This window comes from Pygocentrus nattereri, chromosome 28, assembly GCF_015220715.1.
Source record: "Pygocentrus nattereri isolate fPygNat1 chromosome 28, fPygNat1.pri, whole genome shotgun sequence".
Lineage (NCBI taxonomy): Eukaryota > Metazoa > Chordata > Actinopteri > Characiformes > Serrasalmidae > Pygocentrus > Pygocentrus nattereri.
The window spans coordinates 24,912,634-24,936,204 of record NC_051238.1 but is presented as its reverse complement, the minus strand read 5'-3'; the positions used below and the strand labels follow the sequence as shown (position 1 = coordinate 24,936,204).

General features: G+C 42.8%; 1 protein-coding gene across 3 annotated transcripts in view; it reads right to left on the bottom strand.

Moving 5' to 3' along the window:
* Nucleotides 1–12,618: 12,618 nt before the first annotated feature.
* ptch1 (patched 1) overlaps nucleotides 12,619–23,571 on the bottom strand; it is a 65,611-nt gene continuing 54,658 nt past the window's right edge. Inside the window, exons 19-24 of one of the 3 annotated variants that reach the window (XM_017714774.2) lie at nucleotides 21,486–21,623; nucleotides 21,237–21,379; nucleotides 16,028–16,127; nucleotides 15,217–15,498; nucleotides 13,963–14,530; nucleotides 12,619–13,112 (exon numbers count right to left, since the gene is read on the bottom strand). In XM_017714774.2, the coding sequence (XP_017570263.1) occupies nucleotides 13,964–14,530; nucleotides 15,217–15,498; nucleotides 16,028–16,127; nucleotides 21,237–21,379; nucleotides 21,486–21,623 (1,230 nt within the window). In that variant the 3' untranslated portion in view covers nucleotides 12,619–13,112; nucleotide 13,963. Of the gene's footprint in view, nucleotides 13,113–13,962; nucleotides 14,531–15,216; nucleotides 15,499–16,027; nucleotides 16,372–21,236; nucleotides 21,380–21,485; nucleotides 21,624–23,571 lie in introns of those variants that run through there. The other 2 variants (XR_005129819.1, XM_017714775.2) reach the window with 2 other exon arrangements.

The following is a 23,571-nucleotide window of genomic DNA, read 5'->3' as shown; positions in this document are numbered from 1 at the left end:
GCCAGCTAGAATGAAAGAACCACAGCCCCCCAAAAAAACCCACCCAAAGCAATGGTTTTTCAAAAGTCCCTCCCACCGTCAAGATATGTAATCAGAAGGGGGTTTTCCTAATCTTTAAACAGGAAAATCCTGCTCTAGAGACTACTGCAACGCTGCTGTGGGATGTGAGTAAGCCTGTTTACAACAAAGGAGGTTACATTTTTTATCCAAGCTAGAGCGTGCCTTATTTCGGGAAAAACCAACCGCATCACATTTCTCAGCGAAAGTCAAGCCCACGAACTGAGCTGTTGTCCGGCGATCATTTAAGCTCCACAGAGAAGCTTTAGCTCTACCTCAACCAAATCTAACGTCAAGCTCGCTTTGTCTGTGGGTGTCAGATTCTAGAGGCGCGCCCTGATTGCAGCAGATAGGCCTGCTTCTTCCATCTGTAACTGACTGAGGCTTTGACTGAGGCGTGCTTTCAATTAGTGCAGAGGATTCAAGGCGGATTATATAGGAGTATCTGACACCCTCATTCACAGCCCTGCCTCACTCGTGGAACACACACACACACACACACACACACACACACACACACGCTCTTACTCCACTACCCAAGTTTAAACAGAGTGAATTAATACTGGCTAAATGACACGTACGGCTGAGCGGGGGAAATAAGGGTGTGTTTGACAAACACTGCTGGCTCAGCGTGCTCCGGTCTCTCAGGTGCAGCGTTTTGGGCTGATTTTCTCAGTCATTACTTCTGTTCACCTCTGGCACTAGGCCACCATGGCCGCCGCTGCTGTTTCCTGCCCTTGGCCAGCACATGCTCAAGTCCAGCCAAACCACATGGTCATGTTCAGCCAATCAGCGCACGACTCTTATCTTTAGGCATGCAGGAGTGGGTTTTGCCTGAAAGGAAGGTGCTGGACTATCAAGAGCGGAGCTGTAATCTTGTTAGAGAATACTCAGCTGACCTCTAAAGTTAGGTAGATATAGCTCACTATGTCCAGTCCAGGCCCACCTGTACTATACCACTTCATGTTTTCAATAAACTAGAGTCATATCGTTCGATTAGGGCGACCCTGTGCTACTCCTAGGGATCTACCCTACGACAAACTTAACAAACCTGCCTCTAATGTTCTCAAGCTTCTGCCATTGATTAGGTGGGTGAGGTGTATTGGAATAGGACAGGAACTAAACTCTGCAGGGTGAATAGATCAGGAGCAAGATTGGGGCCAACTAGAGTCCTTCAAGAACTGAATTAGGTGTGTTTAGCATGGGGGGTGGGGGGGAATTTAGGTCCAAAACATCTAGCTCTGACTATTTGTACTTAAAAGTAAAAGTATGGGAACTGTGTCAAAACTGTATGCAATTGAAAGCGGAAGTGTAGAGAAAAACTTGAGTGAGAGGAAAAAAGCATCACAATTTAAACACACTCAAGCATACAAAGGCAAAAAGTGAAGGCAATGAAATATCTCACTTTAATAAATGAATTTTTCTATGCATATAGAGGAGGATTCTGTTGTAACCACCACACAGCACACACTGCACCCCTGGTCCTCAGCAATGTGGACAAAGACAAATTAGCAAAGTTGTGGGCAGTTTCATTTCATGTGTATCTAATAATAATAAAATATGCAGCAAGGCAACTGGTTAAAAAAGTGAGAGAAAAATCTCCTCGAATACTCTGAAGGTCCAAATAAATGTAGGGAGTAAAACTTGTATGTTTTTTTTCTCTTGAAAATGTACAAACGTCAGTTCCAAAAAACTAACCACATCACATTTCTGAGTTAAAGTCAAGCCCACAAACTGAGCTGTTTAGTGATCATTTAAGCTCCACAGAGAAGCTTTAGCTTCACCTTAACCAAATCTAACGTCAAGCTCGCTTTGTTAATGTTTGTTGTAAATATACGCTCTTTCTGAAACTGGTGTCTGCCACATGTTCCAAAAAAAGTGACTATTTAAGGCTAGAAGTCTAAGAAAGGCCTCGTCCTATATGAGCGAGGGTGGATCGAGGCTTGAATATTCCAACAGTTTAGGAACAATGTTAAAAAGAACACAAATCTCAAAAATAATGCAAAATAATTCGAGGAAACCTGGTCTCAATTTTGACACTATATTGAGAACTAATGAAATTTTTTTAGGGGGGGTGTATTATTGCTCTGTTTATTGTTTTGTTAAACGTTTTTGCTTGTTTGTCCTGTCTTCAGTTTTTCCATCATCTGTGTGTATGTTTAGGGCTGGTTTTCTCGGTCATTACTTTTGTTCACCTCTGACTCTGAGTGATCAAGGCTCAGCGCCTCTTTTGGAACATGTTGTAGGCATCAATTTCAGAATGAGCATATAATTGCAAAAAAAAAACAATGAATCCGATAACAATAGGCCACATTATGAAGCTGAAAACAATGAAGCTGACAGATTGTTTGACATGCGTGGAGTGACCCAACAGCCACGACTGCAGACAATCAGTGAGCTGTGACGCCACCCGCGAGTCATCCTGTTACTGCCAGCACCTTTGGCAGACGGCTGTGCGACGCAGGTCCTTAACACCACATCAACATCGCCAAAGACGGCGATAAGGTGCATGGAGTCCTGACCACTGAAGAACAGGGTAAAACGGGGCTAACAAGTCCACCTATATAGTAAGTGGAGCTGATAAAATGGACAATGAGTGTAGAAGCAGGGAGGTGGTCATACCTGATCGGTGTACAATCTCCATTCTGGTCATTTTTTAGTTTTTGACATAATTTGAAAACGCCTGTTGCCCTTTACATGGTATGTCAATTTTAGAATGAACTAACCAAAAGAAACGGGCCTCAGATGACTTGGACAAAAGTCTGGTTCCACTGACTTGAGAGTAAAGCATGTTTTTACCTTCTACTGTAAAGCTACCATTTACTGAAGATACATGGTTTTGTTCCAACAGCAGCGATACAGCAACAAATTGCAAGCACTCAACTGTTTACTGGATTAGGGAGTAAACTCTGGAGTGTGGTAGATCACCAGGAACAGGGTGGACTTTAACCACTGGGTCCATGACACTGTGTAACAACAGATTGCCAATGTAAGCCTCTGGGTCTGCTATTACTGTAGGTGCGGATTCCTGAGGTGCAGTCTCTGGGAGGAGGAGGCCGAGAGCGAGAGACGGTGAGGTGGACGGTCACTCCTCGTGGGGGCTCTTCGGCACCTGCTCTTCATTAGTCCGCTGTCCCTGTGCCAGAGTCAAAGCACTGTGATGTTCGGAAAAAAAATCAGGACGCCATTCATGAATGGGTAGAGCATTAGCGAATTCCAAACTGTTTACAAACATGGGCCTCTTCTCATCTCTCTCTCTCTCTCTCTCTCTCTCTCTCTCTCTCTCTCTCTCTCTCTCTCTCTCTCTCTCTGGGCTATGATAGAGTTCCTCTTGCTTGATTGACCAGGGGCCAGCCATGGGGCCCCTGCAGCATGGCAGAAAGCAACAGCAGGATTTTTTCCCTCCTCCATCCAGCGCGTGTGAAATCAGATGCTGTAATTTTATTTGGATTAGCAGAATATTGTGTTCACGCAACACTCCCAAATACACATGAAAGCATTTAACTTCTCCCTCTCTCTCCTTCTCTCCCTCGCGCTTCAGATGACGTATATGTTTCCATAGATTGTTGCGTGTTTGCTGGCGAGGACAAACAGTCTATAGTTTAAACAAAAGAGGAAGAAGGCACGTTAGTCAGAGGCAGAGGAGAAAAAAGAAGCGCAATTCAACTCGTGTTTGTCGTCTTCACAATAAACACATGTACATCACTCTCATGGAAACATGTGGCGACTGTTCCGAAAAAAAATATAGTGTGGGGTGGAGGGGATGGGGGGGTGGGGGGGGTGAGAGCTGGTATGTGGTTGGGCTTGGAAGGCGAGGAGAAAGAGAAAAAGCAGCTCCAGAGGAGCTGAGTGAGTTCTGTGTAAGCATTACGAGAAGCCTTGGCCTTGGCCCGCGCTCCACAATCACTGGAGCCGAAATGTAAATAACGGTTTGGTTTACCAGCGCAGCAAAATAAATGATGCGAGAGGAAATCAAAGTAAACAACGTCAGTCAGTGTAATCATTCTCGTGCTGCTGGGGCCCCACGTTCCCGTGCCTTGCTTGTGCGTCTACGCACGCCAAAGTATTTAGCCCTACTTATAACAAATTGATGAGAGGTGACGTTTTGTCGTATAGGTGGTGTCTTTAGAAGGAAATGGCCATTTTGAAGTTTGCAAACACAGCAGAGAGCTACATATTGTGTATGTGTGTATGATCACTTGCAGATTGTCCAGGTCTCCATCCTGTGATTAGAACTGCAGGGAAGCTTAAAATCCTTCCACATCCCAGTGGACTTGGTCATTCACAGTGAAAAATACTTCATCAGTTCAGCCAGCAGTTTTGTTTGTCAAATTCATCTGGTTTATTTGTCAAATTCATCTGGTTTATTTGTCAAATTCATCTGGTTTATTTGTCAAATTCAACTGGTTTATTTATCAAATTCATCTGGTTTATTTGTCAAATTCAACTGGTTTATTTATCAAATTCATCTGGTTTATTTGTCAAATTCAACTGGTTTATTTATCAAATTCATCTGGTTTATTTGTCAAATTCAACTGGTTTATTTATCAAATTCATCTGGTTTATTTGTCATATTCGTTTGGTTTATTTGTCAAATTCAACTGGTTTATTTGTCAAATTCATCTGGTTTATTTGTCAAATTCATCTGGTTTATTTGTCAAATTCATCTGGTTTATTTATCAAATTCATCTGGTTTATTTATCAAATTCATCTGGTTTGTTTGTCAAATTCATCTGGTTTATTTATCAAATTCATCTGGTTTGTTTGTGAAATTCATCTGGTTTATTTGTCAAATTCATCTGGTTTATTTGTCAAATTCAACTGGTTTATTTGTCAAATTCAACTGGTTTATTTGTCAAATTCATCTGGTTTATTTGTCAAATTCAACTGGTTTATTTATCAAATTCAACTGGTTTATTTGTCAAATTCAACTGGTTTATTTGTCAAATTCAACTGGTTTATTTGTCAAATTCATCTGGTTTATTTGTCAAATTCAACTGGTTTATTTGTCAAATTCATCCAAAAGGTTGAAATAAAGCAAAGCGAAATAACAGTTTGTGAACAAACTGTTTCTATCAGTGCAAATATCACAAACACTTCAAATCAACCTCTGTCCCTGCTGCTTTTATAGTGGTAGCATAGCAATAGGCTAACAGCTCATCTATTCAATAAACTGTGTAATTTAGTGTGTGTACAGCTCTAAGCAGCTCAGTACAGGTCTGTCTCAGTTTTATATGCTTCACTGTGAGATACGTTTTCTCACTTGAGACACACCAATAGCAAGACTGCTTACATATGAATGAGAACACAGGTTAACAGAAACCCAGCAACCAATGCAACACTTATACACAAAGCATGTGTCCAATCATCCATCCATCCATCCATCCATCCATCCAGCCATCCATTCATCCATCCATCCATCCATCCATCCATCTTCTAAGCCGCTTCTCCGTCAGGGTCGCGGGGCGGTGCTGGAGCCTATCCCAGCAGTCTTCGTGCGGAAGGCAGGATACACCCTGGACAGGTCGCCAGTCCATCGCAGGCATGTGTCCAATCACTTTACCCCAATAATGGCGATAAATAACTGGACAGGTGCAATGTGCCCAAAGAAAATAACGGCAAACTTAAAGACCCGAGCCATCAAGCATTCCAGCTAAAGCATACTGCCAGGACGGTGGTGCTGTTTTTTTTATTTGTATCTTACCTCTGATGACGCAGATCACTGCAAAGACAAACCCACTTTTTATTCTTCCAGTTGGGTGGCTGATGTTTTATATATGGCTTTGAAATCGGCATCCTCTACTGTCGGGGTCAGGTTTAGCCTTTTTACGGATCCCCCAGGCACCTTTTTAAATACCGAGAGCTTCAAACTCAATGTAGCTTTAGCTCGCTGCTAAAAATTCTAATACAACACTGGAGAGTGTAACAGTTATTAAGCAGTGACTGGAGAAAATACAGCGGACATTGAGGAACGACAAGGAAAGCGAGGGGATCATGATCGTTATTAGGTCAATGTTTCCCACTGTGCTGCTAGTAAAGTTCCCACCATGAGTCAAAACTGCTGTTGAGATTTTCCCATAACTGCTCAAGGAGGCCTCCTAGTGGCTCGGGTCCCTGGCGTGCGGCTCAATGGATGATCCGGGTCTGCACGTGACGGTACTGTGGAGACTGCATTTGACCAATTGGTATTTTGCATCATTCGACCTCCGTAAGACCTCCCTTTCCTCAAGATTGCACTGAAGCAAATTTAGGTAGATATATGTCTCACAGTATAGCATGAGTTTGAAGTTCTAACGTGGGGTTTCAGAAATATCAGGGAAACTTGTTTATATCCACATATCAACACATACATGCATATCCCAAGACTTAACGACTGTGTACATACTACACGTTAACCACAAACTACAAGTGTTGACGTTGAAACAGGCTGCTTATCTCTGATTGGTTCGCAGCACTTCCAGGGCCCATGAGGGATGTCCATAATTGGAACCTTCTCAAGGGTTTTGCCAGACCTACAGCAAATTGCATGATTGCTTGCTGCTGCTAAATGCACCAGTAACTGCTCCAAATACTACTAATACATCATACACTACTAACAATGCTTCTTTGTTCCTCACACATTACGTCTGTCTTAGCCTTGCGGATTCAGAGGATGCATGTCATACCATCACTTTCTGGCAGTGGGCTTTGGCTCTGAAGCATTCAGCGGTGACTTGACTTCACTCGCTGGCTGATTGCGGCAGTGGCTGTAATGCTCCTCTGGGCGTTCCTATTCAAATCTCGGCCTGCCGCTGCCAAACAGCTGGACCGCAGCTTCCAACGCTGAAAAATAAACACCTTCTCCTTCTTCTTCCGCTGTCTGTTCTTTTCACTCTCTCTCTCTCACTTTCTTTCTCTTTCTCTGAGTGATGAGATGTGTGATTTCAGGGCCTCTGAATTCCTCCATTAATGGTTCCCAGCTTTGTGCTGGGAGGCAGGCGAGAGGGAGCCTCCGAGCTCATTCTGCACAGCTGTCTAGCACAGAGATAGACGCACTGCTGGAGCCTGGAAGCTACCAGGAGTTTAATCCATTTTAGGGAGATGTGCACAGAGTATCCTCATAATAAGAGGATTTAACAGAGAGCACATCTGCAGATTTCACAGACCCCAAAAGCAGTAGATCGGCCAAGGTTTGTTTCTGTCATCGTTGCAGTGAAGCTACAGGACTAATATAATAGAAGTCTGTCACCCAAAAAGATTTTTGGTGACATGAAGAAATTCTATTACTTTTTATCGAACTACATCATGTCTTCATGTATTAATGTCACACGCCCAGGCTCAAAAAAAAAGGTAAAGGTCTCAAAAGCAAAAATCGGCATTGTACTGATGAAGATATGATGACAATACCAGGTAATTTACTTACATTTTCCAAAGACATGCTCTTCACCAAGTTTCTCTCGTTCTCTTTGAACACTTTTTCAACTTTTTCTTCTTCTTTCGGCTGCTCCCTTTAGGGGTCGCCACAGCGGATCATCTGCCTCCGTCTTGCCCTCTCCACTGCCTCCTCTACTTTCACACCAACCATCTCCATGTCCACCTTCACTACATCCACAAACCTTCTCTGAGGTCTACCTCTTCTCCTTCTACCCGGCAGCTCCATCTCCAACATTCTTTGCCCAATATATCCACTATTCCTCCTCAACACATGTCCAAACCATCTCAACCTGGCCTCTCTGGCTTTATCTCCAAACTGCTCCACCTTCACTGTCCCTCTGATCTGCTCATTTCTAATCTTGTCTTTGAACACTTTTTCAACACTAGACCAAATTCATCCACTTGGGGAGGGGGTCCGAGGCGCAACCCCTGTCACAAAACGTTCTTCCACATTGTTTGCTGTTGCACATTTCTTCCGGAGCTCTCCACATCTCCATGTCCCCAAAACTTTGTAGACATGTCACAGCCATTTGCTACCTAGTCAATTGAGCAGATCATAGTAGCATGCAGTCGACAACAACTATCTTACAATCTAGCAGCCTATTATTCAGAAGATGGTATCAAGACATAGCAGTCTTGTGCTTCAGCTGTAGTTTTGGTTTACCTACCGTTTCTAGTATTCACTCAAGCTAGCTGAGTGAACACCAAGTGTTCGGATTTATGTAGCATTTTGAAGAAAGGCTGTTTAAAGTGATGCGGCACAGCGGTATAAATGATTAAAGTGAAATAATGTCTAATAAACACAAAACTTGACACAAAACTCACTTGAACTGTAAAATAATTATTCGCCTCTAAGCCAATCATAATTGTGTCTACGGGCTCTTTCCTCTATCAAGTGAAGGAAATACTCTTGAAAGAACTCCCTACAACGAACCTGCGGTGAGAACGGCATTAAAATTCGCTAAAGCATCATTTGTGCAAGACGACGATTCCTTTTCAGGGTCATTGTGGCTCTGCACACAGCTACAGGGTCAGCGTTAGCTAAACTGAAGGGACGCTTCCGTCGCTCCAACATCAGGAAAACCTGCCTAGTGGCTAAAGGACTAATGTAAACATGGTCTAATCACGTGTGTGTCTGCACTGAGTATCTCATCTTTTTTAAAAATAATAATCATTACATTTACATTTACGCCATTTGGCTGACGCTCTTATCCAGAGCAACTTACAATTGGATCACTTTACACAGGGAGGCCAAGGTAGTGTTAGGAGTCTTGCCCAAGGACTCTTATTGGTCCTTGAGCAATTAATAATCATTTAATAATAATCGTTTGTAAAATGCTTGTGATAGTCAGGCTGTGGGGTAGTGTGAGCTGCAAGTCTGACAGGCCCGCTCGGTGTTATAAACAGTCAGTTCTCTGTAATATCTATTCATACATCTCACACCACATGACCTGCCTGTCAGCGCCGATTGGCTGCCAACGTCCCCATTGGCTATTAAGGGCAATTAGGCAGGCCGCAGCCCATTCAGACAGCGTATCACAGGGTACAGTAGGGAGAAACAAAGCAGGGCGTATGAATAATAAATGGCCACCACCCATGCAGCCAAGTTACGAGGGGTCAGCCTGAATCAGTTTCCATCACCGTGTTTTTCGAGGCCATATGCCCCTTTTCATTACTTAGAGCACACCAGCTGTATTGTAACTACAACCAATTTCCTTGCAGTCTATAAAACTGTCAATCAGAATCATAAAGGAGAGGGGGGCGCAGGAGCAGCCCGCTGCTAAGGGGGGGGGGGGGGGGGGGGGGGGCGACGACTGGGTTTGCAGCCAGATGTCAGAGAGAGGAAAAGCCGGAGAAAGATAATGCTGTGGACCTCGCTTTTAATCTTCATCTCACGCAAAAAGGACCGGACTTTTAAGGCCAGTATGTTTGCAATTTGTATGCTCAGTGATGAAAACGCTCAGGGGTTTCTGACTCCTGAGTGGAGAACGCAGTCACAGCGCTGCTCGGTCACAGACTCAGCCACCAGGAGCTACTGTACATCTTTCAGATTCGTTTATTTAGAACAAAGAGACAAATAAGTTATAATATTTTTTATTTGTTAGAATTCTATCAGTGTTTGAACATTATTATTTCGAGAGCTAGTACATCTTTTTCTCTACTTTCATGGCTAGCTTTTCACAAAACCCGAAGCACAGTCTTCGCAGAGTTCTCACTCTCTTCTGTGGTAACACTGTAAAAAGGGGGACTTTAGTCTGAGAACAAGTTAGCAATGAAAGTGTGCACCTCAAATGACTTAATGTCTCTGTTATGTTCTCACAAAAACCAGAACAAAGATGGTAGCATTACATATAAACTCTTTAAAAATATACTTCTGTCAAGTAGCTTGACACCTACTATGTACACTACAAAAATAAATTTTCATATAAATAAATTATATGGCATACATTTATCTTTGTAACTGAAAACGACATACATCCACGCCAACTGAGGAAAAAAAAGGGCAGCCTGTAAAAACCACTGATCATTTTCCTTTTCAAATCCTCTAAGAGCTGTGATGAATCTGTAATGTAAATGTTATATACTCTTTTTTTCCTATTTAACATTAGTAAGCACTTTATACACATCAAAATCCATTAATGTAAGAACACCAAAAAAAACAAAAAACAAAAAAAAACTGTAATAGTGTTTTTAGACAGACATAAAAATCCCTGCATTGTTAACAACTGGCATTATGACCATTATTGAACAAGAAAACATCTTATAATACAAAAATATAAATATTGCAAAACAAATGTAAAAAAATAATAGAATATAAAAACGAATAACAATAGTTGCCAGCCATGTTTCTCTCCTGTTTCTGCCAATGTGACATTTAGGAGAACACAAAACAAAAACAAACAAACAAACAAACAAACAAACAAACAGCTCACACAAGCAGTGGACAGAAGGACAGCAACCTCAGCGAAGAAACAAAGAGAGTAAAGAGACAGAACTCCATGTGTCTGACAGGAAGTCAGACTTGGGGGGATGTGGGGTGGGGGGTGGGGAAGTGGGGTGGTTGGGGGGGGGGGGGGCGTTGGGGCGCTGGCAAAAAGAACCACACACGGTCAGGCGTACACACAAATAGACCTACTTACAGGCAGACACACACACACACACGCGCACACACACACACACACACACACACCAGACTCAGAGTGAAGTGGGGGCTCTGTGACCCTTGACCCTAGAAGCACTCGCATGCACCATTTGGCAGTCGAGGGGGAACTTCCAATTAGTGTCATGGCGTTGTGTTGTGGAACTTTATGAGGTGAGGTCAGAGGAGAAAACTGCTCGTGCTAAATTGGGGCCAGTAGTTGCGGCCTGTCAGTGAGGAGGTCGACGGACCTTGAGACAGAAAACGCTGGTCTCCTTTGGCCATTTAGCGGTGAACCCTTCGGCCTGCTCGTCAACGTAGCTTATCAAAACGTGTGAAGTGAGGGAAGACGTCAGCTGCGTAGCTACAATGAGAGGTTTCGCCGTTTTGGTCTTAACAGACCGTCCTGTTAGCTTGGAAGTAAAAGTAAAAAATAATGCCATTCTGATGTAAAAGATAAGAGAGTGATGCTACAGAGGCCAACAGGTTCACCTAGTAAACCCCAGAACTGATAAAACAGCACCAGCGCCAGTCACGAGAAAACACCGCCCGTACCGTGTAACTGTTACCCACTTATCCGCTTATGAGTATTGAGAGCAAACAAGGGTTGACACTAAATGGCCGTTTTACAGTAAAATAACTCGAATCGAGCTAGAAGAGCAAAGCATAGTTCCCACGTAGAGCAAGAACAGCAGAGCCACACGCAAACGCTCCCTACACTTTCTTCATATCTAAATTTTCACGCATAGCGTGGTTCAACGTTAAACAGTAATCGTTTTTTTCCTTTTCAACTACCACAGGTTTGTGATAAGCAAATTAACATCTGAATAAAGCATACATTTTACTTCAGTATACACAAATCACACTGTCACGCACGCACACCTACACAAACACACGGTGCTTGTCTGCAGCTTCCACACATTAATGCATGGAAAGACCTGATCACTTGTATAACTGTACAACTTAAAACACTGAATATGCTCTATAAAGCCAAAACCTACTAATACAATTAGGGCCTGACTGGTATAAGCAACCTGCAGCGTTATCGGCATTGGCCGATAATATGCCGTCAAGTCAAATTTGTGACCTCCTGGTGATAAAGCAAAACGTTAAACAGCTCAATATGAGTCACTCTCTGAAATATTATTATTAAAAATACGGGCTGAACTGGTTAAGCTGAACACAAAATATAAAAGTATTACAAAAGCACAGACCATGCATCCAAACTTAATCCTCAGCACAAGAATAACGTCATAAAACACACACACACACTTTTTTATGATGAGAACTAAAGAAAAATATCAAAAAGTACCAAAAATGCAAACATTCTGGGCAGCTCTGCACCAGGGCTACAATACGTTAGATCATGCGTCTGTTGTTAAGAATTGTGAGAAGTGAGAAGTGACAATCATATCTGTCAATAAACTATTTATCAAAAATATGAATACACAATTCTATCAGCTGATATTATCAGTTATCTGTATTGCAAAAGCGGTGTCAGAAAATCTGCACTGGTATCAAAATATCGATATCATCCACAAAATTGTCTTATCGGCCAGGCCCCAAATAAAACTCCTAAAGAGAAGTATATTCATATTAAAATGTAGGAGCTGCAGAAAACGCAAAAAAGTGAAAATGATACAGATGAAGAGGTGAAGATGACACCTGGTTTGTTCCATAGTCGAACTTCAAAGGACTTGACATGAACCTGTGGGGTCTGGAGTGACCCATCATGTTTGTACAGGGTGCGTGCACACACACACACACACACACACACACACACACACACACACACACACAAATATATGTACACACTCACTCGCTCTCACACGCACACACACACGCACACACACACACACACACACACACACATATGTACACTCTCACTCGCTCACACACACACACACACACACACACACACACACACACACACACACACACACACACACACATATATGTACACACTCACTCGCTCGCACACACACACACACACACACACACATATGTACACTCTCACTCGCTCACACACACACACACACACACACACACACACACACACACACACACACACACACACACACACACACACACACACTAACATCAAAATAATTGCATAGAATAATACAGGTACATTACAACATCTTAAGCAGCAACATCTGTATGCTGATAAGTATGTCAAACATGAAGCTTCCTCATGGCACAGATACACAGATGATGGGTGGACAGTAATCACAAAATCATACACATGGACACCAGTCTGATGACCCCCAGACTGGTCCAATTATAGCTACTCTCATTCATATTTACACTTGTGTACACGTTTCTTTTTAAATACTTATAGAAATATCTAAGACAGACATACATTAGAGCTATACAGTAACAGAGTCAAGCACCACAGAGGCGCTGCTGGTCCAAGTGCCCCCACCCTGCAGCACCATGTCTCTTCCACACTAGCAGACGGCGATGTCCCATCTTTGGCCATTTGTGCTTCAACATTCAACCACTGCGGGGAGGAAGAGTGAAAGCACAGTTAGCTATATTGTCAACAGCGCATGATTAGGACATATGTTAATGCTGTCATTACTTTATGTGCATGTACGCATTTGTGTCTGCATCGTGACACCAGCTTGCTAAATCGCTCATTCAACTGAATCAAGCGCCTCAGATCATTAAACACAGAATCGTGCTTTAAAACTTCTAAACGCTTGTAAGAGTTGCTTCCATCTTTAAGGTAGTAGTTCCATCGGTGCTTAAGAGTCACGGTGATAAAAGCAAAAGTTCCCGTCTAACGTTTTTTGCTCACACATTGCTTCTGAAAACAATTAAGGAAATTCTGTCGAAATTTTATGGCATATTAAAAACAGTTTCAATCCATTTGTTTATGTAAAGTCGTAAGCAAAAGTTTGAGCGCTGCTGTTTGTGTTATACGTTTTGATGATTTTCTGAGAGAAAATAAGTACACGTTCTATAGAGAACACACTTCTGCTAATTTTATTACACAATTACTGTTTACTCGCTAAAGTTAACACATTGCGAAAACAAATTAAACATAAAAAAAAAAGTTTTGGCAAATTTTATATTTTATGTTTTCCCCCCAATATGTTTGTTTCTCGCACCAGATGCGTTTTTTTATTTGTACTCTTGACTGTGGGTGTTCAAACGTTTGCACACAGCTATATACAAGAGCTTAACATTATTATTATCATGGTTTGAATTTAGGGTCACTGTGTGTAGAGTTTTGTTTTGTGGAAACATTTTTGCCCTAATTTTGGAATTTCTTGGCAAAACTATGAAATTTTAAGGGTCATAGAAATTAAATGAAGCATTAAAAGAATGAAAGAAGTGAATTCTACCTCAGCTGGAAGGTCTTGTGTGGCAATCGCTGGGAGAGTGGAACTCTAGGTCCTGCAGCTCCATGCCCTCCGCCTTGGGATCTGCACTGTGGCAGCTCTCATCGAAGGGCACATGCGGGTCAGGGAAGTGGGTGTCGGGGTAGGTTTCTTCTGAAGTGCGATAGCTGTCGTTGGAGGGGTAGCAGGGGTAGCCAGGGCTTTGGCCGGCCATCCCTGAATGAACGGCCACCGTCACGGAGGCTGAGGCCGTCACCGTGGTGATGGGCTGGCAGTAGACAGGGCCTGAGGCAGAGTGGGTGGGGTGAGGGTAAGGGTTGTGGGAGCGAGGCCGGCGCCCAGCCAAACGTTCTCTGGGGCCGAAGTGGCCACCAGCCTCATTAGCGGTTTCAAAAGCGTCCGTTCGCGGCCTCTGAGGCGGAGGGGGGTGTCCACTTCCCGCTTCCCTCTTAGGGTCCCTGTTGCTTTGTCGACGGGAAGACTGAGGTCCTACATCCTGAGAGCGAGGAGGATGACCGGAGCGATAACGATGCTGCTGACGCTGCTGCTGCCTGGCATCAGCTGGCCCAGTCTGAGAAAGAGATGACACAGATTAACCTTAAGCCTTATTATTCATTGACTGTTAGGACTCATCTGGTAACTATGATTAAACTAATGAGTAACTTATGAAGGTGAAGTATGGGTCTATATGTGTTTTAGGGGTTAAATATGAACAAATAATGGTGACAATCTGCACCCTTTCCCTGTCCTAATATTGTGCTTAAATGACATTTACGGCATTTGGCAGACGCTCTTATCCAGAGCGACTTACAGTTTGATCATTTCACACAGGTAGGCGAAGGCGGTGTTAGGAGTCTTGCCCAAGGACTCTTATTGGTGTAGTGTAGGGTGCTTACCCAGGTGGGGATTGAACCCCAGTCTACAGTGTAGAAGGCAGAGGTGTTAACCACTACACTAACCAACCACCATTCAGAACATAAATGAATAATGTTCTGAAATTACCATTACTGTAAAAGCTAATATTAAACAAATTCTAAAGTATTTTAGCCCATTAGACATTTGGCGTGCTATTCAGTTACTGAGCTTAAGATTTAATACTGTAATTACTACAAACTATTCAGAAACTAGTATATAACAAAATAACATAGTTGTAAGAGTGACGAACTGAACTGTAGGCCTGCATAAAGATGCCTGGAGATTTAAACCTCAGAAAAAAACAAAAACAAACAAACAAAGAAAAAACCCAACTTCACTTACTGAGTAGTTGGGCGGCTCCACATGATGACCGCCTTGTCTCGGCCCAGTGGAAATTCGCACCTCCTCAGGCCTGGTGGGTCGCCCCCTGCTGGCCTGGAGGTCATAGTGCTGGAGCTCCTGGCTGATGCCTGAGAATGTGGAGTTAGAGCTGTACTCTGAGTCGGAGGAGTCTGAGCCTGTCCCAGGGGTGGTGTGGCTGGGCCGCATGGTGAAGTGCACCACTGGTGGAAAAGGCTCTGGAGATGGAGTGGGCAGTCGGCTACGCCCATCCACCGGAGACACCTTAATACACAAGAAAATGTTTTTTTTTTTTTGGATTTATTTATTTATTTATGTATTTATTGTTTTTAGCATTTTTTCCCTCTAAACTTCATGCTTATTATTCAGTTATTAATACTAAGGCTTATGAAGGAATAACTATTCTTTCAAGTGACTCTGAAACTAATATGGAAGTAATCTTACGAGCGCAAGGAACTGAAATGGGTTTATAATGTAGGGGTTTTAGAAAACACGATCAAGCCATACAGACTCCTTGAAACTCAGTGCGCATTAGAATTAATATAACAACTAATAATAATAATAATAATAATAATATGGCAACTAAGAATATGGTGTGGACTTTCCTCTAGCAGACATGAAAAGGATGAACAGGTCGTTAGGGGTAGGGGGCATGGGCTGATTTGGGAAGAGTCTTTTAGACGGGGCTGAGCTCTGTTTACTGAGGACGTCTCTGTCTGCTAGCTCTGCATAGTTGTGTCTGTGGTATGCGGTGGTGCCACAGAGGATAACTCAACAGGAGCAAACCTCTTACCTCAGGATAAGGGCCGAAGTAGGACAACAAGACTGGGAGCAGCACCAGGCCATTTAGGACCCCCAATACGGTGAGGATGGCCAATACAGCAAAGAAATATCTGGGGAAAAAAATGTTTTTAAATGTAGCAATTAGTAAAGAATTCACACAAAGTAAGTGTTTAATGAAAACATTCCAATCTGCAAAACACACCTGAGCACCTGCACCAAACACACACACACACACACACACACACACACACACACACACAAGAAGAATTCATTAAGTTTGAAAACTAGTTTTACCTTGTGCCAGACAAAAGTCTCCAAAGAAGGCTAGTCTTTTAAGAGAGCAGCACAGAAAAGCTGGAGACATAATTAGTTGGTTAATTCAAAGGCATGGAAAAAAGGGGGGAAGGAAAGAGGCAGAGTTTTCTTTTCCTTTTTTTTTTTCGAGGGGTGAGCAGAGTACAAGCAAACACAGGCTAAAGCAAAGCGGGAAGGAATGTGGAGTAGGGGGCTTGGGAGAGAGGAGAGGAGAGAGATGAATCACAAAGGGACAGGGGCCTCTCCCTCGCTCTTAAAAAAAGAAAGAAAGAAAAAAGAGAAAGAACGAAAGAAAGAAAGAGAAAGAACGAAAGAAAGCAGAAGCAAACAAATGAAGTGAAGGGTATAGAATTTAAACAATTTAGTCTAGAAGGAAGAGAGGAGGAAAAACTACAGGCCCCTCTCGCCTGGCCTCAAGCTCATTCTCTCTCGCTCTCCTCTCTCTCTAAGCCCCTGTGAAATTTTCCTGCCTTTCACAATCCCTCGGTCTAATTAAATCTCTAGAGTATCAGGTAAGAACCCCCCCCGCCCCCCCCGATCTCCTTGACAAACCCCCCCTCATTATGGCTAGCGCTCCCTCCTTTCGCCAGGCCAGAAATGCATCTGTGCAAATTGCAGCAGCTCAAATTGCAGCTGCCATCTTTTACCTCATTAAAGAAATGTAGGGACCCACAAGAAGCTTTTTTTAAAAAAGAATCTGCCCAATTTGAGAGGAGGGGAGCGGATTTGGGCCTTACTCTCCTCCCTCCCTCCTTTACCATCCCAAGCTTGGATGCGTAAAGGTAAAGGCTTCTCCACGGTCTCTAAAGCAAACCATTGAGGAATTGGTGACACCGAGCCAGAAACATCAGTGGGGTTCAGCAAGAGAATGAATGTGTGTTTAGAACATATTTTCACAAGCCTGAGTGTGTGTGTGTGTGTGTGTGTGTGTAATCTCCTGCCAGCTGGTATGCAGCACAGCTGGGCCTCAGACTAAACTCACGGACACATTTTCTAACTGATGCGGCTCTGCAGTGCTGGCCTCCGCCACCAGCATTCTACTACCAGGCTCTCGCTCTCGAAACAATGTCTATTCACAGCCACACAAGATGGGCCCTGGGTGTACCCATCTGTGAGATGACTTTATTTTTGACCCTGCAGGAGACTTCACAGGCCTTGGTGGCTGCTCTAAGGTACACAGTTTCAAACAAATATAGTCAGGCAAGACATTTTGGTGTCTGGGCTTCGCTTATTTACATTTGCACTGGAGTTACAAGGCCACACAATGGAAGCTTATAATCATACCCACAAGCCAGAACATCTACAGTCAGATTAACCAAATTAACACATCCTCTGCAGGGAACAAACTTAAATTCTTTCAGATTTTACTACGCAATTCCTTTGTATTTGCTCCCATAACCTTTAAAATAAACTGTACATTAAAATGTACAAGGTGATTAAACTCATTTTCACTTAGAAAGTCAACAAATCCTTTCACCAGCGATGCCCAACTGCTTGCATATGACACACACCATATAACCCTCTGCTGCCCCAGGCTAACCAACCTGTTTTCCTCAGTTTACAATGACACGACACAAAAAGCTTGACCTGGTCAGACTTTCTCTTGGTGGGCATTTTAAACCCTGTTTTTGCATGGCACGGTGTGTAGATGACATGTCTCAGCATCTCCTCAGAAAAAAGCACTTTTAAAAAGATATTTCATATCGACGATCTGTCAGCGTGTGAAGTTATTTTTTTTTTAAGTTTCGGTATCATATAAATAATTTATGTTATGAGAAACTGCTGAAATATATGTGGCCAAGAAGCAACACTGTATAAGAGTGGATTTAGCTAGAACCACACAACGTGCTATTTCAGCTGCAGTATGCTTTAAACAAAAACCCTTTTGAAGAAAAATGTCTGAATCTCAATAAATGGCTCCCTACACACCACAGTCAGATATGAAGTTTTGATTTCTACTATTTGGACTATTTGTCTTGCAAAGAACTGTGCACATGTCCCAAATCCCAAATGGCTATTTATTAGACATATTATGCAGTTTCTGCACTACAGAACTCCTAATCACCCTGTCAATCATTGTGAGATGTCCCCTGACTGCGATTGGTCCTAATCGCCACATTGTCCATTCTGAGACCTCGCCACTGACCGCAATTAAGACCTTGCCACTGACTGCAATTAAGACCTTGCCACTGACCGCAATCCCGATCAAGTTGTAATTCATGACCGAGTTCTTATTAAGTATATTTACAAGTAGTTCGGTCATTTGAAGTACAGTGCTGCTTTAATGCAGGTGTTATATTTCATTTAGTGTTTTTGTTTGTTTAGGAAACTCCACTGTTATTAGCTATACAACATACTACTGTCCATTTCTGCACACAGACGTGTTTCATACCATGTCTTACCCCAGCTTTAGGCATGCAGCTTGCACAATGCTAAGTGGAAGCTATAAACCTCTTTCATTTGTTAGCTACATTGGCCTCATTGATACAGCACGAAACTACGGAAGTAAACTTCCGAAACCAAACAAGTTTTGTCAGATCAAATACATTTGGGTTTCATTTTTTTTTTCTTGAAGGGTGAAGAGGAGGACATACGGGCCTTTATTTCAGAGGAAACCAAGTTTTACGGAAGTGCTCCGAATCTTTGACCTTTACTATTTATTCAACCGAACTAAACACTGCCTCGAATTAGACACCCGGACAAGCGTCTGCGCCTCGGCGAGTTCACCCAGCATTACGACAAAGATCAAAACGACTGACGAGCCCAAACGTTCAGGACTGAAAAATGGAAGCCTTCTCTGAGGCGGTCAGAAGGTCAGTGCCCCCTGAGTGAACGCGAGGCATGAGGAGTGATTTACTTCAGAGTGTGATTTTTCCATAGATGAGTGCTATTCCCACAGATGGAGTCAAACGACAAAGACCTTTTATGTCGTAAACTGCGAAGGTTCTCTTTAACGAAACGTGGACCAGAGTGTTCCTGGGCTGTGGGTTAGCGGGCGCTCCAGAGCCGCGGTTCCCCAGCGGAAAGCGAGCGCGAGCATACCTCTCCGAGCTACACGTCCCAAACTGTTTGGACTCAAAACATTCGCAGCCCTGACAGGGGAAAGTCAGGGAAACATTTATTTCTGCAAGGCTAGAAAAATACAGCCCATGCTTTTTTTCTTTGTTTTTTTCCTTATCGGTGGGGGCTGTGTGTGTGTGTGTGTGTGTGTGTTGGGGGGGGTGTTTGTTTGGTGAAAAAACAGTGGTTGTGTTTCAGTGGGAGCTTGTGAGAGTCACTGAGCGCCAGTGCGGTCTGTGGAGAGAGGTGGATAGTGTGTGTGGGGGGCTGCGTGCTCTGAACTTGTGTGCGCTTTCATTCACTGGCACGCTACTTAAATCCAGAGTGATCTGAGAGCAGAAGGCTGGGGTGACTGTCTGTGCCTTTCTAAAGGCAATCACTGCTACTGCCTTACTCCAATATCAGCACCTACTACACTGCACCACATCATTCTCCAGCACTGCATGACCTCAGGCATGCCAGCGTTAAAGATTTAGTTCAGCAAAAAAAAAAAGGGAAAAAACAGCAACTTTACACAATTTTGCTCAAAAGTTTGGACAAAACTCAGGCTTCAGGAGGGGTTCCTAGCAATGTTTTTAGCTACATATGTACAGTCGTATGCAAAAGTCTGAATACCCCAGTACTTACGTACTTACACGGACATCCTCTGCAGAAAACATACTTAAATACTCACAATTTGAAAACGTTACTGCACTATTTCTATTTATATGCTGAATTTCACTGGAAAAGGTTATGCTCTACATGGTCCAATTCAGCAAAATATGCAGAGGTGTGTTCTCTGTACAGGATGTGTTACTTATTTTCACTTAGAAAATCAACAAAATACACTTTTACCAAGAGCGCCCAAACTTTTGCATACAACTATACACCCACTGTGTCAGGAACCACACAGGTAAGTCTATTAAAGCAACTATCCATGAGAGGCCGTGTGGTTTTATCACAGGTAAGGAATACGTAACCCCCCCCCCCCGCGGCAAAATCACTGTAAAGCGTGGCCTCATGTGGCTCATTGCTTCAATAAAACAGTGACAATATAAAATTTTATAAATGCACAACCTTTCAATAAATACTCCAAGTTAGAATTAATAATATTCACAATAAACAATTCTTCCTCTCATAAAAAAAAGTAGTAATTTGTTCAGAGGATGTTATTGCTGCCAAGGATTCATGGACTGCTGGATGAAGACTAAAACATGCCTTGTAAGTAGTTTTTGGTCACCACACTAGCGCCTTAATTATAACGCTTAATAAAAATGTGAAACAGAACCAGGACAAGGAGACTGAGATATTACTGGAAGGAAAAAAAAAGAGGTGGGGAAGAAAACAGGCAGATGGACAAACAAAGGCTAAAGCTTGACACTTCACATATCAGGAAAGGAGGATGAAAGAAGTTGATTAAAGGAAAGTGGTTAGAGCAAGCAGAGCAGCTCCAGCAGTATTATTAGTATTATCACTAACAAAACATTTATGTTAACTTAAATATGTCCCACCTGTTCAAAGTATGCGTTATATACTTTTATATAACTTGTGCTTGTAAGCAGAACTGCAGACATTATGTTATGATTAGAATCTGATAAAATATGGTGTGTACAGTCTTGTTTGTCATGTTTTTATCATTTCGTGATATTGAAACAAACAGAATGTAAATCACATGTAAATGCAGTTCAGTACATAACTAATGATGCACTTCATTACATAATTAATGATGATGTTAAAGCACAACGGCAGTGATAACTGTAGACTCTACAGCCTGATTTAACTGGCACTGTTCAGATTCAAAGCACACTTTCTGATACATGCGATGGAGCACATGTTCCGGAATAATCCTGGCTATCTGTCCTTACCTAACTATAAAGTCGAACTCGGAGCCTGCCAACATCAGCACTCCCAGCAGGGTGGAGAAGGCTCCGTCCAGCACAGGCGCAAACATGTGCTCCAGGGCCAGCACTGCCCGCTTGTTCCTGTCCCCTATAGCAGTGAGGAAGGCCTGCAGGGAGCACACTACTGTTAGAACACATCCAGACCCACACCAATGCTCTCAGGGATTGCAAGTGAATCACTGATAGACGGGAGGGAGGGAGGGAGGGACTCACCAGGGCCACGTGGACAGTGAACTCCACACCAATGCCCACTGAAGCGATGAGGATGACCACAGGCACAGCGCTCAGCTTGATTCCAATCAGTCCCATCATACCAAACAGCTCTACAGTCATCAGAGACAGCACCAGCACCTGCCAAAGCCCCCCCAAACACATTAAAAACGTCATTCATGTTCCAAAAAGATTTAGATCGATCATTAAACTGCGGATACACCCGGACGCGGCTCATGTTTTATTTAATTATTTCTAACTTGTTGCTTTTTAAAACCAGGGAAGACAGTCAATGCGCGGATCATTAACTCTCAGCCTGCATTACATCTGTGTTCAAACTTTTTTTTTTCATTGACATCAAAACAAATGGAAACAATTCTTGCCAACTTGTCAATGCAGAATGTAATTTTGAATTTCAGCCATTTCATAGCTATTTCATTAATTATGCTAATAAATAATAATATTGACTCAGTACGACAGGCAAAAGGCCTTTTAAACATCGATGCTCAATATTTTATTAGCACTTAGTGCAGTATAACAATAACAATTCAAATTCTATTCATATTCGATTTTATCGATCAACTGAATGAAATAAATGTTATACCTGTCTCCAGGTTTTTAGACTAACTGTCATGCGGTCTTTTAAGATGTGCGACAGATGACAGATTTTGGTTTCGGCATGAAACTAAATCAGTGTTTCTTGGGGGTGAAGATCACCGCTTTCAACGCTTTCAATCCGGTGAAGAATGAGGTGAGCACTTTGGAATCCTGGAAAACATATCGACCTTAAAAGTGGGCTGGCTCACTTCGTCCGTGTGGAGCTTAAATTGTACTTAGAAAGAGGAGAGTAGATGCCATAATCAGCTGATGAGGCTCATGTTACTGGGGGGCCCTGCTGCCTTTGAAGAATGATTGGGGGAGGGTTTTGGAGAGGACAGGAGAGAGAGAGAGAGAGAGAGAGTGAGAGAGAGAGAGAGAGAGAGAGAGGGGGCCGGAAACAGGGGACATATGGGGAGATGGGCTTAAGGGGGCCACTGGTGGCCCCGGACAAAAGCTAGGCAGTAAAAGTGGAAGCGGTGCAGTAACTTTCTCTTTCATCTGTCCTGTAAAGCAGGAGGATGAAGCGGCTGTCCTGTCGCACCTGGCTAGAGAGACTAGATGGCTAAAACACAAGCTGTAGTAAAACAGCAGCCAGCAGGGAAGGGGAGGGGTGTGGGAAAGAAAGGTACACTTGCTTCCTCACCGACACGCATGTACAGAGACACAGACACAGCGCGGAGAAGGAAAAGCAAGCACTAGGCCGATTTTATACAGTGTTGTGGTTGCCGTGGTAACCTCTCTGTCCCCCACTCATTTATTTTACAGAAATGTCCCAAAAAGCTCCATATAGACTAAACAAACTGGCTCTGACAGTATAAGATAAACACAGAAGAGGGCTGTAAAAACACAGGTTCTGTTGGACCGAGCCTGGCTCCCCTCCCTGCTTCGCGTTGCCTTATAAAATGCACTTCAATTACTCCCCAACTTCCAACCATGACATTCCCTCATGGGAGAACAAGAGGGAAACAGACAGAGAAAAGAAGCTCTTTGGTGCAATAGGCCTATTGAACATCTTTTTAATGTTTATTTCTTAGACCTTCAGCAGAAGCTCCACCCCTCAAGGCCTAAATACAGCATGATACCAAACATGCTGCTTAATCTGTCAGAAGTAATCAGGATACGACTTACATTTGTAGGACAAATCTTACACAAAAAGAGGTAAGAAAACAGTGTTAAGAAGCAAAGTGTTACAAATAAGACTCGAGTGAATAAAGCAATGTAAAGCAGTGTGAATGTGCAAAAAAAAAAAAAAAAAAAAAAAAAAGATTTGTTTGCAAAACTACAAAGTCAAAGTAGAATATCATGGTGCAAAAAACACGGGAAAGCAGTGTAAAGATGTGAAGGCAATAATAAACAATGTAAAGTGTAAAGTGGTGTAAGGCTAAAGTGGAATATGGACTATAATGATACAAAAAATGTGAAGGTTTTAAAAAAATAACGTAAAGTGGTAGAAAAAAGTTCTTAGAAAAGCCAAAGTAAAGTAAGGTGT